Source organism: Otolemur garnettii, unplaced genomic scaffold, assembly GCF_000181295.1.
Source record: "Otolemur garnettii isolate 467f Iridium unplaced genomic scaffold, OtoGar3 scaffold00007, whole genome shotgun sequence".
Taxonomy (NCBI): domain Eukaryota; kingdom Metazoa; phylum Chordata; class Mammalia; order Primates; family Galagidae; genus Otolemur; species Otolemur garnettii.
Genome location: NW_003852402.1, coordinates 21391008 through 21408044, shown reverse-complemented (window position 1 = coordinate 21408044; position 17037 = coordinate 21391008). Strand labels below are relative to the sequence as shown.

At 40.1% G+C, this 17037-nt stretch overlaps 1 protein-coding gene across 26 annotated transcripts in view; it reads right to left on the bottom strand.

Annotated features, from left to right (window-relative positions):
* Positions 1–17037, bottom strand: part of ANKS1B (ankyrin repeat and sterile alpha motif domain containing 1B) — a 1028517-nt gene that overhangs the window by 292600 nt on the left and 718880 nt on the right. For all 26 annotated transcript variants that reach the window (XM_023509216.1, XM_023509217.1, XM_012801222.2 and 23 more), the window contains one exon: positions 6149–6301. In XM_023509216.1, coding sequence (XP_023364984.1) covers positions 6149–6301 — 153 coding nt within the window. The remainder of the gene's footprint in view (positions 1–6148; positions 6302–17037) is intronic.

Here is a 17037-nt window from a genome sequence, read left to right as displayed (position 1 = left end):
TCTTAAGCAATGCTATCTACAATGTATACCCATCTTAAGCAATGTTATCTATGTGCTACTTTTCAAGGTTGAATGGAAGTTACTGTTGCTGCTCAAGTGCACCTAGACGCTCTAGGCACCATCCACTTTGCCTGCAATTCACTCACTTTCTGAGAATGATTGAGTTTACTCCCAACAAGATTCCTTAAAATGTGTATACATTTTTTTGGCACCCTTGCTACTCAGGCACATTAGGGAGAAAGGGTGGAGGCGACGTCTTCAGAGGAAACTGGGATGTTTTAATTTTAATTGGGACAAGGGTGAATGAAATCCATGTGTGTGGGGGGAAACCCCAACAAACATCCACTAAAACAAAAAAATTTTAAGTAGAAACTTCTGGATGATCAGAACACTATTTTTCATTTTACACCATGATAGGTTGGAAATGGAAATCCTACAATGGAGGATTTCTTTCAGCTCTTCATGAAGTTCATTTGTTGCTGAGTGCTCATGTCTGTGTCTTCTGGCCAACGTGCCTTATTGTACTTTCATCACTTGTGTGTGTGTGTGTTTTACTAATTCCAGCATCAACACTTTAATAATGCATATTTCATAATTTTTAGCCTGAGGTCCTGCAAGAATGTAAATTCATTTTAAATGCAAACAGAAAGCTATGGTACTTCCAGTGGAGTGTTAGGAATACAGTGCATTTTACTGTAGTATAATTCTATCTCAGTTTAGGTCAAGGCTCCCAAGCTGAGAGTCATATGATAGGTGTGGATGTGCGCTGAAATGTGCTGGAGGATGGTAGAAATAATAATGCGAGACTTAGCCCATTGTCAACCTCTTGGACATATACTATGAAAGGGCTAAAAATTGCCGAAAGGTGAGTATTTATATGGGAGATTTTCCAACTTGCATGAGGAAGGGATAAGGGCATTCATTCAAAAACTTGGGTCAGGTAAGAGAAGCTTCAGGAGATTCTCTGGAAGTACATAAGGTTTAGACACGGGATTGGGAGGTGGAGTCCAGGGACTTCACCTGACATAGGGCTGAAAAAGCTTAAAGCTAAGAGGTTGTTTCTAGCTGCCCTGAAGGCCAGTGAGGAGCCAGCAGCATTGAACATGAGCATAAATGAAACACCGAAGTTCACAGATGATTTATAAAGTTTGCTCTACACTTCAATACTCATACCCAGGCACTTAGTGAAAGCCTTCAGCTTTGATTAAAGTTGTTAATATTTGAAGTGTTGACTGATGGAGCCTCCCTGGTGTGGAAATATGAATATTTCTCATTTATTAATGTCCTGTAGTGAAGGCATAACCCTTTACTTAAAATAATTGGTTTGGAAGTGGAATTAGAATTTTTATTCTCCCCATTTCTCCCCTGCAGTTTGGAAATCTGCTGATTATTTTTCTTGGTTGTGAACATTAAGTTGCCATTTGCCTGTATCCAATATGCGTGAGCGCGCACACACACACACACACACATTCCCACACAATGCCAAAAATATTTAGGGAATGAGTTTAATTGTACTTGTATCAATGAGGGTAATGTAGATAGAAGTATGAGTTCATAAAGCTGGTTAGATTCAAAGCAAGTTACGAGTCTAAATGGGATACTCACAGGATGATATCTCTACAGCATTCCATGCAGATAAGTGTACGTTATTAAAGAATTAATGTAAAATTAGAAAGTTTGCTTTGAAAATTTCTTAGTACGTCTCCAGGTGGTTAGATTATTACAAGATTTCCCTGGGAAGGTAAAAATGAAATCAACATTCAATTACATATGGAAAGAAAAGAAAAGGAAATAAATCTGACAGTTCTAAGTGAAAGAGTGAGATGTAACTACAGTTTCAGCAGCGATTAGGCAAGAAGCAAATGGTCTTCTAATCGATTTACTGCTGTAAAAATAATTCCAAATTATTTTCATGGGGCATATGAAATAATTTTCATGGGATGCATATGAGTTTCGCTGCCTTACCTATTTTATTTGTTTCTACCCAAAGGCATTTAAAAAACAACCACCGCGGTTAGATTTTTAAAGCTATTCTTACAGTTGTGAGCAGAGAGATTTAAGAATGCATTGAAACTGGAATTATATCTTGTCCATTCAGTGGGTACTTTTATCATTATCAGTATCATAGGATATTATAAGTCTGGGCTAGAATTATTTCCCTGGTAAACCATGATAAAGCCAATGAGAAGAAATTAATCACATGTTCTACACTGAGATTCATAAACCAATAAATTGGACAGTGTTCAAATTTATTTATTCTTACCCAAGTCCCTTGAGTAGGTACACAGTGGTAAAAAAATTAACATTTTCATAATTTCAGTACTTTTTTGGTGTAGAAGATGAATACGAGGTTATTTGCATTGTTTCTAAGATAGTTATTTTAATTTCATAATTAAACCATATACCATATTAAAGCCATAGAGAAAATCTAAAATCTCCCTACAGGGGTTGTTGAGGTTGTCAATAGCAGTACAAACCATCGTTGACACTCGCTAATATATGCAAGGCCTAAGTAACCTTCTGAGTTAAAAAAAATTCACATCCTTACTTATGTTAACTAGTCTTTTAATTATCTTAACCAGCATTTGGACAAGACTATAATTCAAACTAGAGGTTCAGCCAGCTACCAGGAACATTTTGCCTGACGATCTCTCCCAACATATTCATATTTTAACACTGAAATATCAATACAAAAATGAGAGTAGAATTAATGATCTTTTTTATGATAGTGGCAGACACAGGAGCAAAACTGAGCTATTGATAAAACATCAGCTTCTGATTATGAAGCATGAAGAATAAAGAAACAATTAATGGCCTATCTTCCATCATCTATGTGTAGACACACATGGGCCTGTAAAATTGTCAGAAGCGCATGTGTTAGAAATGTCTTCCTGCTCTGTTTCCACTGCCGACAAAGCTGATATTAAGATTTCCACTAATCCCTTCCATCCTTACCCTTTGGGTAGCTTTGTCATCAAAATCCCTCTTAGTTTGTTCAAATCATCTTGTTTATCAAAGACAAGAAAGCTCTTTAGCAACAAAAAGAACTTTGGGGGCCTTTTTTTATTTTTGAACCATTAAAACTTCAAGTGCACTTTTCAAGTCAAGTGTATAGTTTTCATTTCCTTATTGAAATACTTTGAATAAGCTCATTATTCTCTCTGAGAATATATTAAGACTTCTTTTTTGAGACAGAGTCTCATTCTGTTGCCCAGGTTAGAGTTCTGTGGCCTCAGCCTCGCTCACAGCAACCTCAAACCTGGGCTTAAGGGATCCTCCTGCCTGAGCCTCCTGAGTAGCTGGGACTACAGGTGCCCACCATGATGCCTCCTTAAATTTTCTATTTTTAGCTGAGGCATTATCTTGCTCTTGCTCAGGCTGGTCTTGAACTCCTAAGCTGAAGCAATCCTCCCACTTTGTCCTCCCGGAGTGCAAGGATTACATGACTGAGCCACTGTGCCCATTCTCACTGAGAATATATTAATATTTGTTTAATGCCAAGCATACAACCACATGACACTGAATGCTTAACCAACACTATGTAATGACACTGAAGTTACCTATGAGCATAGCAGCAGTCTGCCTTCTCATCCTCTGTTCTCTTCCTCTTGACCAGCAGACCTCTGTCTGAAAGGCAGCCTGCTTTTGCACTTTTCTCTACAAAGAACAACAACTTACTAGAATCATTTGGTTTCCTTAAAATTAGCCACTTATTACAGTGATTTGGGAGGTGAATTTTTTTAAAAGGCTTTGCTCTAAAATCAAGGTAACTATACATTCCCTTCAGGCTAGAAAACAACAAATTATGGGTGATTCATATAGGACTTTGGACCTGGATATATTTCCTCATTAATTGGGATAAAAAAAAGTCTTGAATTTGAGATCAGTCAAAAGCTTTTAAGCCAAAATGAGTTTTCTCATTCTAAAACCCAATAAACCCAAACCGCTGAATGAACTACCCAGTTCCAATGGGCATACAAATTTTGTTTCCTGATTTCTAATTCTAAAGGTTCAGATCAGATTTTGTCCATACTTAATATTTCTACTGAGTTAAATGACTTGCAAAGTCTCACCAGCCAGGGTGTGAACTTGCTCTTAAAGACGTCATGAGGAATATTCAATTCGATAAGTTTCCTTGAAGCAAAAGACGCTGGGTTGGTGGTGGACACAGATGGTATGCCCCAGGCCAGAGGAGCTAAGCCTTACAATCTAAAAGGCAGTGACTAGTTTCAAATTTAGATGCAATGCTTGTGACAGGCACTTCGTCTTCCTGGATTAAAGTCAGGTTGTATTAGAGAAAGCCTAGCTAACAGGAAAACCCTAAGAGCCAGCATGGGGGGCGGGGAAACACCACTTTTCTGTCTCAAATCAAGGCTGATTGGCCCCAAGGGTGGTGGTGGATCAGTCCCTGAGCCCTGGCAGTAAAGACGGGGCCATCACTGTCCATCCAGTAACTGCTGCTGTCCCCACGGCCAGGCTGCCATTACCTTGACCAGTGAGGAAAGTGAGAGCCCAAGCCTACATTGTAAACACTGGTTCATGTACCTGGATTTTCAGAGACCTAGAGCCCCACATTGTAAACGATCCTTATTTAGGAAGACATTTTATAGCAGAGTCCTATTGAAATCCATTCTTTCTGGTGGGGATTACTGCTAATGCCAGGGGGGTGAATGGCCACGCGCCACCTGTTGTATTTGTTCTTGAGTGGGGAGCAAGGTTATTCAGAAGACGTTATAGAGAGATGTTTGTCAGGCTATCCTGCTGACTCATTAGCTGGCATGCAACTCAACTTGGAAGCCTGTTTGTTCATCTGTGGAAGATAGATACCTCTTGAACAAGTACTGAAGGGCAGCAATGATGTGAGTGTCAAGTTCTTGGTAGAGAATTGAAATTCAGGCTGATGCAAGTGCAAAGCAATACAGCTTCGGTTAGTTCCATTGCCACACAGACTATAGGGGAGGTAACCAGAGGCTTTAAGGAGGATGGTGAGTTTCTTGTGAAACAAGGATGGCTTTTGGATGGGACAAGCGAACCTACGTGCAACAGTCACTAGTGGCCAATTAGAAGCTAAGGATTAGTCTGTTTAGAGGGATTTTCAGATGAAAGAACAATTTCTATAAACTATCCCAGAAGAGATATTTTATAAGACAGACTTTTAAAAGAATCAGTCATTACTACTAATAAGCATCATTTAAAATAAATAATGACACGGAATATGTACAATCTGGACCTAGAGAGAGAAAGTGGCGTCAAGAGGGGGGCAGAGCACTTTTGAACCAGCAGAAATTTGCTTGCTTTATCTTTCAGTTTGTGAATGCTTTCTTCCCCAATCACGAGAATATAAACCTAACATTTCTGTAAAAGACGAAATGATTTCTTATTGTCCCTTTTAAAAAGAAAGGTTTACAATGCCAAGTATAACTCGAACGCATAATCATCGCATGTTATCTTTTCATCCAATTTGTTTATTTACGCCCTTAGAAAAAGTACAGAAGTAAAAGGGGAATGGGACAGGTACCAGGATCGTTTATGCAGGTTTAGTTGATCTCCTTGGGCTTGAATATATGCTAACATATGTCGGCCAGTTTTTACAGGAGATCGATGCCAAGTATATGAATAAAACAGAGACGACCTGAGATTAGATACCAGCTTCAGAAAACAAAATGGTGGTATTACGGCACCCTATTTAGTAAAAATAAAAGCAGTCTCTGCAAGCATGGAGTTTATCTATGCGATCAAGGAATAGAGACCAAGAAACAGGATAGAGTTAGAGAAGTAAAAAATGATCATTGAAATAAATCTTCAACAGTGAGTGTGAGTAAAGATCAGGATGGGAGATGATTCGTCATCATATCCACATCCTAAACTGACAAAATTTCACAAAAAGGAAGACGCAGAGATGCCTGGAAGGTTTTCTTAGATGTTGCAAAACAGCCTGAGACTTCTCTTTACCTCTGAATTCTCTACATCAAGACTGCAAAAGGCAAAGCTTCTGGAGCTTTGATATATATTTTAAACGGAAGGTGTATCTGTCAATCCTTGTTTGGATGTCCAAACAGTTATAAAGAAAGAAATAATGACCCCCTTGCAATAAAATTTCGTTTACGCATGTTTGACTGGGAAAGGAATCATTAAGAGATCAACTTACATTAATAAGTTCAACCTCCCAGATTTTTTTCAACAGGTCCATCGATGTGTAGCCATTAATTAGAAAGGCTTTGGTGTAGTCCCCCAGTTCGATGGAATCCAGCCATTCAGCCACGGACGTGGGATGGTAGCCATCATGACCAATGGGTCTCATCTGTAATTAAGAAAATCACATTAGCATCAATTTCAAGTGCTCCAACAACAGAAGGCATATTTCTACTTGGAAACTTATCTGCTATGAAGCAACAGATCTTTCTGGATAATCAAACAAGGAGAAAGAAAACACTCTGAGCACAATTCAAAGCCATTAATAATTTTCATGCTGAATTAGCTTTCCAAAATACACCCAGAAATTTCCAATTTAGCTGCTAAATTAACGCCATATGGGAAAGATCTAAATATGTCAAACTTCTATGACAGACATTATTGGCATTCTGGGGGATGGCATTGAAAATGACGTCAGTTGGGTGGTGTTGAGTTCAATGCCAAAGGCACAGGGAAGTACACTTCCAAAATACAGGTGATAATTCCCGTTGGCGCGACATCAAAGCATGTGACAAGACTGCATGACTGAAGCTTCAAAAGGAATTCTCACTTATGCAAGACATGTCATGTGGGTACAGCAAACACACTGGGGAAACAGGCAGCCGTGGCGCGCCAGTGAAGGAGAGGCTTTGGGGTGTTTAGGACCATGTGTTCTGGATCGAGTCTACAGTATGTCAGACATGAGTAGAGAGCTGGCTGGCAGACAGACTCCTATTTTTTGTCAGCTATATACAGATTTTTTTTTTTTAAATACTTTGGGAGAACAAAGAAGTGTGACAGCGACATAATGTTTCTGAGTTTAAATTGGAGTGTGAAAGTAATTTAAGCAAGAGGAACTTCTGGGTTTAAAATTTTGTACGGATTATTCTAGTCCTGGAGCTAGCTTTTAGTTGAAATTTTAGCTGAATTTGTGGTTCTTGGTTTTCCAAGTGACTCACTTGTAAAACTTGTGCCCCTGTGCATGCCACACCCTGCCTCTCCTACTTCAGTGATGAGGGACAAGTGACCTCTCATCCACCCGACCTGAGCCTTGAGCGAAATTCATGATGGAAACAGCAAAACTGGGCAAAACACGACACAGACTTTCCTCCTCCTTCAGACTTAAGGAGATAAATATTAATGGAAATCTCTATGATTCTGATTTGTGAGCAGAGAAGAGATTAGCCTGGGCACCAGGGATTCAGATTTTAATCTTAAACATGTTAAGCTTTCTGCCACTACACAGGGTTCTCATTTTTGAGATTCTCTCTTTAAAGTTCCTTTTTTTCCCTTTACTCTCTCCTGTTTTTCTACTCCCCAGTATAGTTCCCATTGTGAGATTTTAAATGCCCTCTATTTTAAAATGACAGTGCAATTCATTACTTGAATTCAGAACTGCATCAGACTTTTGTATTTCACTTTTAACATATCAACTGACGCGTCTTAACTAGCCATGAAATATTCACTCACATAACACTTAGCTCGGTGTTTATTACGTAATAGCTACAAATGTCTAATAAAGGACAACTGGAGGTTTGCAATCTACAGTTTAGTGGTATTCATAAGGAACTGGATATTATGATTGGGAGTCAGATTGGGAGACTAGGACCCAAAGATGAAACTCATAGGTCTTAAGTATTTTCATATCTTAAAGAGTTACAAAGGGGGTCCTAGAGCTTTCAAGGCATGAAGGTTTAAAATGGATTAAAGCTAAGTTTTCATGCCTTGAAAGCTTGGGGGGGGGGCTAAGAGCATTCTCTAGGACTTGTTAAGAGGTGGTTGAACTAACTACTAACTTAACCAATCGCTTGAGCCCCATAAGGAAATAAGGAAGAAAGAGATAATCACTACCCTTAAAGTTATAGTAACAACTCAGCAGGGAGGTCTTGCTGTCGGCCCACCCCAGACACTGATTACCCCAGCAGTGGAGACTGGTGACAAGCTTAGGGAGTCCTCATGACTCCACTTGGGGAAGAGTCAAGTTGTCCCATATCAGAGAACTGTGGAACCCACAGGTTGCCCCTATGCACTCACAGGTCACTCCTTTGACAGACCAGTCAGCAGCCACCTGCATCACAGACATGACATTTTGAAGGTCAGTGTTAGGCAGAGAATCAGGGAGCCCCCCAGAGGACTGAAAGACAAATGCAGTTCAGAATAAAGAAGTTGCCCATCCTCCAACCCCTCCTTCATGTCCCAGTGATGGAGAACTCAGAATCATAAAGGAGAGAGGTGCCAGACCCTTTGGGGAAGCTTGAACTTGGGAGGGGGCGGGGGGAAAGGAAGAAGATAAAACGGAAGGTTTAAAATGGATTAGAGCTAAGTTTTCGGTATTTTACATGCCTCGAAAGCTACTGTAGATGTCTGAGATGATATTAAAAAATAGTAAAGACTCAGCCGAGCTGGTTGAAGGCAATGAGTGGAAAAAGAGAAAGCAAAAGAATCAGCGTCTCACTGAATGCAGACTGCTCAGGGGTCTGCGGACTCCTGTAAGGCACGTCCTCCCAGACCAGCCCGAAAGAGGTGAGAGGGAGGGAAACACGTGGTGGGAGCCTAAGCGGAACTGAAGACCTGGAAACGGGGACGCGCATGCGTGCGGGGGCAGTAGTCACCCGTCCATGCATTCAATAACTATCTAATCAGCGCTCATTCTGATGAATATCATGGAAATTCTAGGGAACAAAAGAGTCATAGTCTCTCCCTCATGGAAATGATAACTCTTAATTAAAATATGTGAACAGATGACCAATAAATTATGAAGGCTCTTGCATACCTGAAGACAGGAAACCATTAGAGCCAAATGAAGTTACAAAATTAACTTGACGTGTATTTAACGATATGCAGAATGGTTACTGTGCTGCACAATAATTTCTTTCAAAGCAATCCTCCCATCTGTTCCTTTATTTCTGTTCCTACTGCCACTCCCCTGCTTAGGTTCTTGTTAGTGCCCGCAAAAACAAGCACGATAGTCCTCCCCATGGCCTCACACCTTTGGTCTAGCTAGTATTTTGCTACTACATTAGTCTTTCAAAAGCCAGACTGTAAAGACAATTCTCGTATGAAAAGCTATAATGGCTCCTTCCGTAGAGAAGTCCAAACGTCCTATTCTGGCATCTAAGGCAAATTGAAATCATCCTACTCCTTACGTACCCAATAAATGTGATTACACACGGATATGTCAAAAGAGTAAATTGCTAGTCAACCCTTGAACATGAACTGTGCAAGACCCAGTCATATCTTTTCTAATAGAATTTTCCATGCTTGGAATGCTTTTGCCCCTATTTCTGGAGTGATTTCTCCAGGACTGGTTTCTCTTCTAGAGTTCCAAGGAACCTTTATAGGACATCTCACATAGATGTATAGGTATCAATAAATCAAGAATAAGTTTATCTCCTTCAGCTCAAAAAACTGGCTCTCTCACTTCAGTTTCCCATCTCAGTTTATGGGGGAACTATCACTCCATGGCCCCGAGTAGGAGGTTTTGAGTCACATGACTTTTCTCTTTCTGCTCACCATCTATCTAATTAGGACAGCAAGTCCTATAAATTTGATTTCTAAGAGGCCTCTCAGTTCAATTCCCTTCTAATTTTTTTTTTTTAATTTTTTGTGACAGAGTCTTATTCTGTCACCCTGGGTAGAGTGCTGTGGCATCATAGTTCACAGCAACCTCAAACTCTTGGGTTAGAGCAATCTTCGCCTTAGCCTCCTGAGTAGTTGGGACTACAGGCATGTGCCATCCTGCCTGGTTAGTTTTTCTATATTTAGTACAGACAGGGGTCTCGCTCTTGCTCAGGCTGGTCTTGAACTCCTGAGCTCAAGTTAAGCATAAAGAAGTTGCCCATCCTCCAACCTCTCCTTCATGTCCCAGTGCTGGAGAATTCAGAACCACAAAGGAGGGAGGTGCCAGTCCCTTTAGGGAAGCCTAAACCACCAGCCTCAGCCTCCCAGAGTGCCAGGATTACAAGCATGAGCCATTGTACATCACCTACCCTCTTCTAAAATGGACTTTGGACTCTGACAATCCCAGCAGCCCTACTTCTTTGATGGTTGATCTTTGGCAAGTTACATACCTCATTGATTCCCAATTTCCACTTTTATAAAATAAGCATAATAAGAGTGACCCCAAGTGTTGTCATAAGGATTGTATTACATTGGGTATCTAAGCTGCCTAGTATAGTGCTTGGAATATAATAGCTATTCAATAAGTCTCAGTTCTCTTCTCTCCCCACTGCCCTAAATAAGGTCCATCCTCAATCAGAAATTGCATAACATGATGCCCTGGGCTCCCAATATTTTCAACTTCCAGTCAAAGCGTTCCTCCCCTCTCTCATCCCTTCCTTCTGCCCTCACGCCCTTCCTTCTTTATTCTGTTTTGGAAGGGGTTTATGTCTACTATCATCTTTTTTCCTTTGCTCTGTAGCTGACAGCTATGTTTTCAGAAGCAAGGTCCAACAAGGTCACTCAGGCCGATTGAATTGTTCCCACTTCTTTGTTCTCTCTGCGTCATGCCTCTGAGCCCCTGTCCAGGGGATCCACCTCGCATCTCACTGTGGCTGGGGTTACTTCCCAGTCTCCTCACTGCTGGCCCAAGACATGGGTAGAAGTGTGAGCACGGAGGTTTGCAGATGGGGCTCCTGTGTTCCTATGATCTACGAATCCTTTTGTGTTCTTACGCTCTGTTGTAAGAATAGCAAGTGCTGAGTTAGCTGCCTAACTGCTGGTTCTAGGAGAAAAATGAAGGCTTGTGGCGCAGACCGAGATTTAACCTAAAGGATGAAAGCCCCACCTGGAGTTTACCCTACCTACAGAACTCAGGAAAGTCCAGTTGAAGTTAGCTGAACCACAACTGACCTGCAGACTCACGAGAAAGAAAAATATATACTGTTGTAAACGATTAAAATTTTCATAAACAGGTAAAACGGAATACAGCCAGTCTTTGTTTCAAAACCCCGGTGTTTGTACACGGTGCCTATAAATATAACCAGACACTGTGATTTATGAATCCATTGGAAAATGCATCTCCATGAGACTGAGAAGGATTCCGGATGCTGAGCTGAGCGAACACCGACACCCTTCCCAGCTGCCTCAGTGTCATGCAGAAAAATCTATGTCTTGCATTTTTATTGATCCTCACCTGAGTAATTCTTTATTGTATGAGTCGGAGGATCAGAGGTGCATAATCCTGCATGCCCAATATACCTCCATGCCTTTGTTCACGTCACCCTCTGCTGAGAATGCTGTTTCTCCCATTAAATTCGAACCATCCTTAAAAAAGTCTTGCTTTAACCTTACCTCCTGTGTAAAGCTTTCTCTAATGTTACCATTACTTCCAAGGTAAAAATCATATCTTCTGCTAGATTTCTGTAGTTATGTGCCTATGGTTCTATTATGGTATTACAAAAAATCTGCTCGCAGTAATAGTCAGAGAGGTGAGTTTCTGTCTTCTTCAGTGGATGGCCTACCCCTTGATGAAGAAACCAGGTGTTAATCATTTTTGAGGTTGATAAATTGTCCCGCAGAGCATCTCACACATGACGGGAATTTGCTAAAAGTTTCTAAGTGATTTAATGAACACGTGAAAATTAACTGAAATCACATCCCTGGTGTGATCTGTTTGTGGAGGAGATTTGCATTTTGTACTCCATGTTATAACAATTAAGCTTATTTTTAATACCTACTCATAACATTGAAACTATCTAAAACCTCCAACACCGAGGCCCAATTCCAGGTAGTGTATTGTGTTATAAACTGGAACGGATTTTGTTTCCATAGCCTGGTGGTTTTGATTCTATCAGCTATGGACCCATGGGCAAGAAACTTCACCCCTAAGCTTCAGTGGTGTCATCTAGAAAATGAAGGTGTTGGACCAGGGATCTCAAAACTTCTTCATAATTCCTAAATTTTACAATTTCATGATTAATAAATTAATTTTCAATTAGTATCCAATTTATTTACCCAGGAAAGAGAAAAGGCACCCAAAGACAAAACTAAAATAAATAAATAAATAAATACACACACACACACAGAGGGTGCCAAAAATATATATACATTCTTTATGAAAGAAAAACACTGTATTAAAATTGTAATACTTGCTATGTATCAATAAAGTTTTTTTATCTTGTTTATTGTATCTTGTGTCCCTTATAATTGCAAAAGTCAAACATGACTTGCATATTACAATTTTTTTTTTGCACTTTCTGGGAGGGGCTGGGTTTGAATCTGCCACCTTTGGTATATGAGGCTGGCGCCCTACTCCTTTGAGCCACAGGTGCCACCCTGTATTACAATTTTAACACAATTTTTTTCCATTCTTAAAATATGCATACTTTTTTTTATAACTTCAGGTGCCATTTGGGGGGGGCACATTTTAAGAAAGGAGAAAACTGTATTAAAATTATACTACTGAACCAGGTGCAGTGGCTCACACCTGTAATCGTAGCACTCTGAGAGGCCAAGACAAGCAGATCGCTTTCAGCTCAGGAGTTTGAGACCAGCCTGAGCAAAAGTGTAACCCTGTCTCTACTGAAAATAGGAAAAACCTAGCTGCATGTTGTGGTAGATGCCTACAGTTCCATCTACTTGGGAAGCTGAGGCAAGAGGATTGCTTGACTTCAAGAGTTTGAGGTTGCTGTAAGCTTATGACACCATGGCACTCTACCTCAGGGTGACAGAGTAAGAATCTGTCTCCAAAAAAAAAATTGTAATACTCAAGTCACATTTTACTTCTGTAATTACAAGAGATACAAGATACAATGTACAAGATGACAAATGTTATCAATATATATTGAGGGTTACAATTTTAATATAGTTTTTTCCTTTCTTAAAATGTGTATACACTTTTTGGCACCCTCTGAGTGTGTGTGTGTATGTGTGTATAATGGGACATGTAGACTAAAGGTCAGATGGCATCCACGTTTCTTTCATGCACCTTCAACAGTTCCCACAGGGAGTACTGTGACTACTTTCTCAAATTAGCAATGGTGGAACTCTTTTTCAAGCAGGAACATCTGGCAAGACAGGGCTAGGAAGAGGCAGCTGTAGGGGCCTGTGGGTCAGCAGCATTGCTGAGTGTGAACGGAAATCTAAGCCCAGCACTCTACAATCGGAGTCTATAATCTGAGAGGTGGAGTACAGGCAGGCAGCAGGCATTGTTATCAGAGGCTCACACCAAGGCAATCTGATTCAACTAGTTGAATTCTGAGTCTAGGGAAAACCCAAGCTGGGACAGAAATTGGAAGTAGTCGTGAGACTCTAGTCTTGGGAAAATTTAGACATAATGACACGTCTTACCAAACACCTCCCTTGCCGTGGTTGCTCCACCCGAGTGTGCAGTGATTTTCCTCCAGGGGTCTCCTCAAGCATACCTGGCCTCAGAGAGTGTACACTGTCAACACCACAGCTGACATGGGGCAGAGTGGCAGTAGGGTGTGTCCCGTGCTGTTCTGGGGTTTCGAGGGGGGCATCTATGAGGCAGTGGACCAGCCCAGGCTCTGAGACTGCTTGAATTACTTTAACCACAATAACTCATGTTATAGTGTTTTACACACGTAAGAGGAGGAAGAAAGACTTTCCCTGCTTTAAAAAAGAAATGTTTGAAAACCACCAATTTAGAAAACTTTTGTAAGAAGACATGATCAGTGCAGTTTTAATCTCATACTTTCTTGGTTTTCATTGAAATATTCTGTCATTCACATCTCCATCTCTCTCTCTTTCTCTCTGTCCTTATGCTTCACTGCCTCCCTCCAGCTGTGTCTGCTCAGACAAGGACAAGACCTTGTAAGATGATGGAGCCACAAGATGGAAAATCCATGGACAGCAATTGGAAGGGAACAACAATAAAACAGGTAAAGAAAGGAAAAAGAGGAAGAAGGTGATATATGTTGTAACAGATTTGGGATTACAGGAAGAAAAGTAGGTCTCAATGTAATAAGTTATTAAGCCAGAAAATGATACTAGCATGGTAATTAGACCAAGAGAATAAGGAACCCCAAAAGGCCAATAATGGATTAGGCAGATATTTTAATGTCTGAATGTGTTTCAGAATTGAGACAGAGGCTACTCATTAACTCTCCAAGACTGCCCTCTTTTCTTCTACATAATGGGGCTTAAAGTGGGTTCTTGTCTGCCGAACTAGAGACAAAACACACCAGCTTCTTTTCTGATTGCTGCTGCAAAAATATGACTGATCTTAAACCTCCAGGTCACTTCCAACCAAAAAAGAAGTTCTTTGCTCTAGATTTTTTTTTTCTTCCCATAAACTGGATCACCAGTCCCTGCAGCTCAGTTTTGACCACCCAGGGAAAACACTCTGGAGCAGGGACGGGGACCCTGTGGCCTTAAAAACATATGTAGCTTTCTAGATCGTTTGACTGAAACCAAATTTTACAGAACAAATCCTTTTACACTTATTAACACCTTTCGTCTTTTATATTTTTATTTTTTAAATGAACGTATCCAAAATACCAATACATGTATTTAAGATACCAAGGAATAAAATAATTTTCAAGAAATAACCCTCCCATTTGATCAGCACAATTAGAGCATTAGTAAGCCTTAAGGGCTAACTGGAGGGCTAATTTGATTTCCCCCACCTGCCGGCACCACTGCCACACAGGCTGGTTTGTGAGAGATTATGGGGGTTGAGTGGGCCAGTCTGTTATTAGCCTTTGACAATGGTGCCCTGTATTTCTGTTTGAAGTGGAATTGGTGAGTAGCTGCATAGCTTAAATTCTGTCTCCTCACCAGCCCATCATGTTCAAGATAACCAAGAGAATGCTGCTGAATGAAAACAGATTTGTAAATGAAGATTAGGAATTGCAATAGTATCCTGTTTCTGCTAAAGATATGATGATTTGCTTGCTTTGTGGTATAGCAGTATCAGCACTGAAGAATTATTCAGTGCTCTTCAGCATTACAACACAGAAGGACAGAAGGACAACACATATTTTGAATTAGAGGGAGAGGCACCAAAAGTTTATTGTAGAAATTAAAAGATGAAAAGCAAAAGCAAAGACAATTCATTCAAGCAGCAAGAAGACCTGGAAATAATGCCACGGAAACAACTTATAAAGTAGCTCATATACTTGGGATACAAGGGGAGCCATTTAGGGATATAGAGACTGGGAAAGAATGCATCGTCAAAGTCGTAGGATGCTTAGAACCCAATGATGTTTCCAAGTATAGACAACCGCCTCTTTCAAGGAGAACCATAACTGATCAGTAGCATGAATGAGACTTCAACTTAACAGAAAAACTTAATACAATACTTCAAAAGGAAAATATCTATTATTCAACTGCTTTGGATGAATGAACTGGTACTACTGACTCGGCGTAGGTTTTATACTTCATTCAGGTCATAACAGATTATTTATTTTGCTTTGAAGAGTTATTGACTTTGGGCATTCCTGCAAACAGAACAAGGGGAATAGATATTTGCAACAAATTCCAAGACAAATGTTGTGAAGTTGGACTGAATTTGGTAGATTTAGTGCATGTATACAAAGACAGTGCACCTTCCATGACAGGAAAACATGAAGGGTTTATTGCATAGATTTAAAAAAAAGTATAAGCAGGCTGGGTGTGGTGGCTCACGCCTGTAATCCCAGCACTTGAGAGGCCAAGGCAGGTGGATTGCCTGAGTTCACGGATTCAGACCAGCCTGAGCAAGAGTGAGACTCTGTCTCTAAAAATAGCTGGGCATCATGGTGGGTGCCTGTAGTCACAGGTACTCAGGAGGCTGAGGCAAAAGAATCATTTGAACCCAAGAGTTTGAGGTTTCTGTGACTTAAGACGCCATGGCACTCTACTGAGGGTTACAAAGTGAGAGACTGCCTCAAAAAAAGGAAAAAGTATAAGCAGATCCAGATATTTTCATTTCTTTTCTTTGTATCTTATATCAACAAAATCTTTGGGCTAAAGCTATTGCTTTAAGCGATACATTGCAGAAAGTTATAAGTATTATGAACTATATTCACACAAATAAAACATGGTGAAAGTTCAACAATGAGGTGTCCAGTGTAGATTTACCATATCATTCTACAGTGCGTTGCCCATCACAAGGACAAACTGTTAGCCAAAATGTTATCTATGCCAGAGCAGATAGCTAAGTTTTATGAAGAACAAAGTCAGTAACGTGAATTATTGAAAGAAGATTTCTATAGGAATACAGCATTTCTGTGTGATATCATATCAAATCATAATGACTTGTGTATTTCTTTGCAAGGTAAAATTAAGCCGAAATTTGACTTATGGCAAAAAATCCAAGCATTTTGAAAATAGCTATCTTTTTTCAAAATGCTGCTTCTTTAAAAGGAAACTTCAGCTAACATTTCCCCCAGTTTGCAAAGGTCACTGATGGGCAGGATGATATTAATATATGCAAATCAGTTGAAGATGATGCAGTTGTTATAGATCTATTAATTTGAGAGCACAAGGAAAGGTTCACTGACTTTGAGAATCACAACATCACACTCAAATCAGCATTTCAGCCTCACCTACTTGATATCACTAAGGCACTTGAAGACCTATGGATGGAACTGATTGAGCTCTCAGAAGATGACATTTTAAATCATTGTTTGATGCTAGGAAAAATCTAATTAAAATATGGAAAAATGCAGTGGAATACCCATGTCTTTGGCAACATGCCAATGCTTTTTGGCTTTTCAACCACTTATTGCTATGAAACTACATTCTCCTACCTAACCCAAATCAAGACTGTTGATTTGGGTTAACAAAATCAACCGAAAATCACTGCAACCAAATATTCAAAGGTTTGCCAAGAAAACACAGATATAACAAAGTCATTACAAGATTAGTAAACTTGGGTGGCGTCTGTGGCTCAAAGGAGTAGGGCACCAGCCCCATATA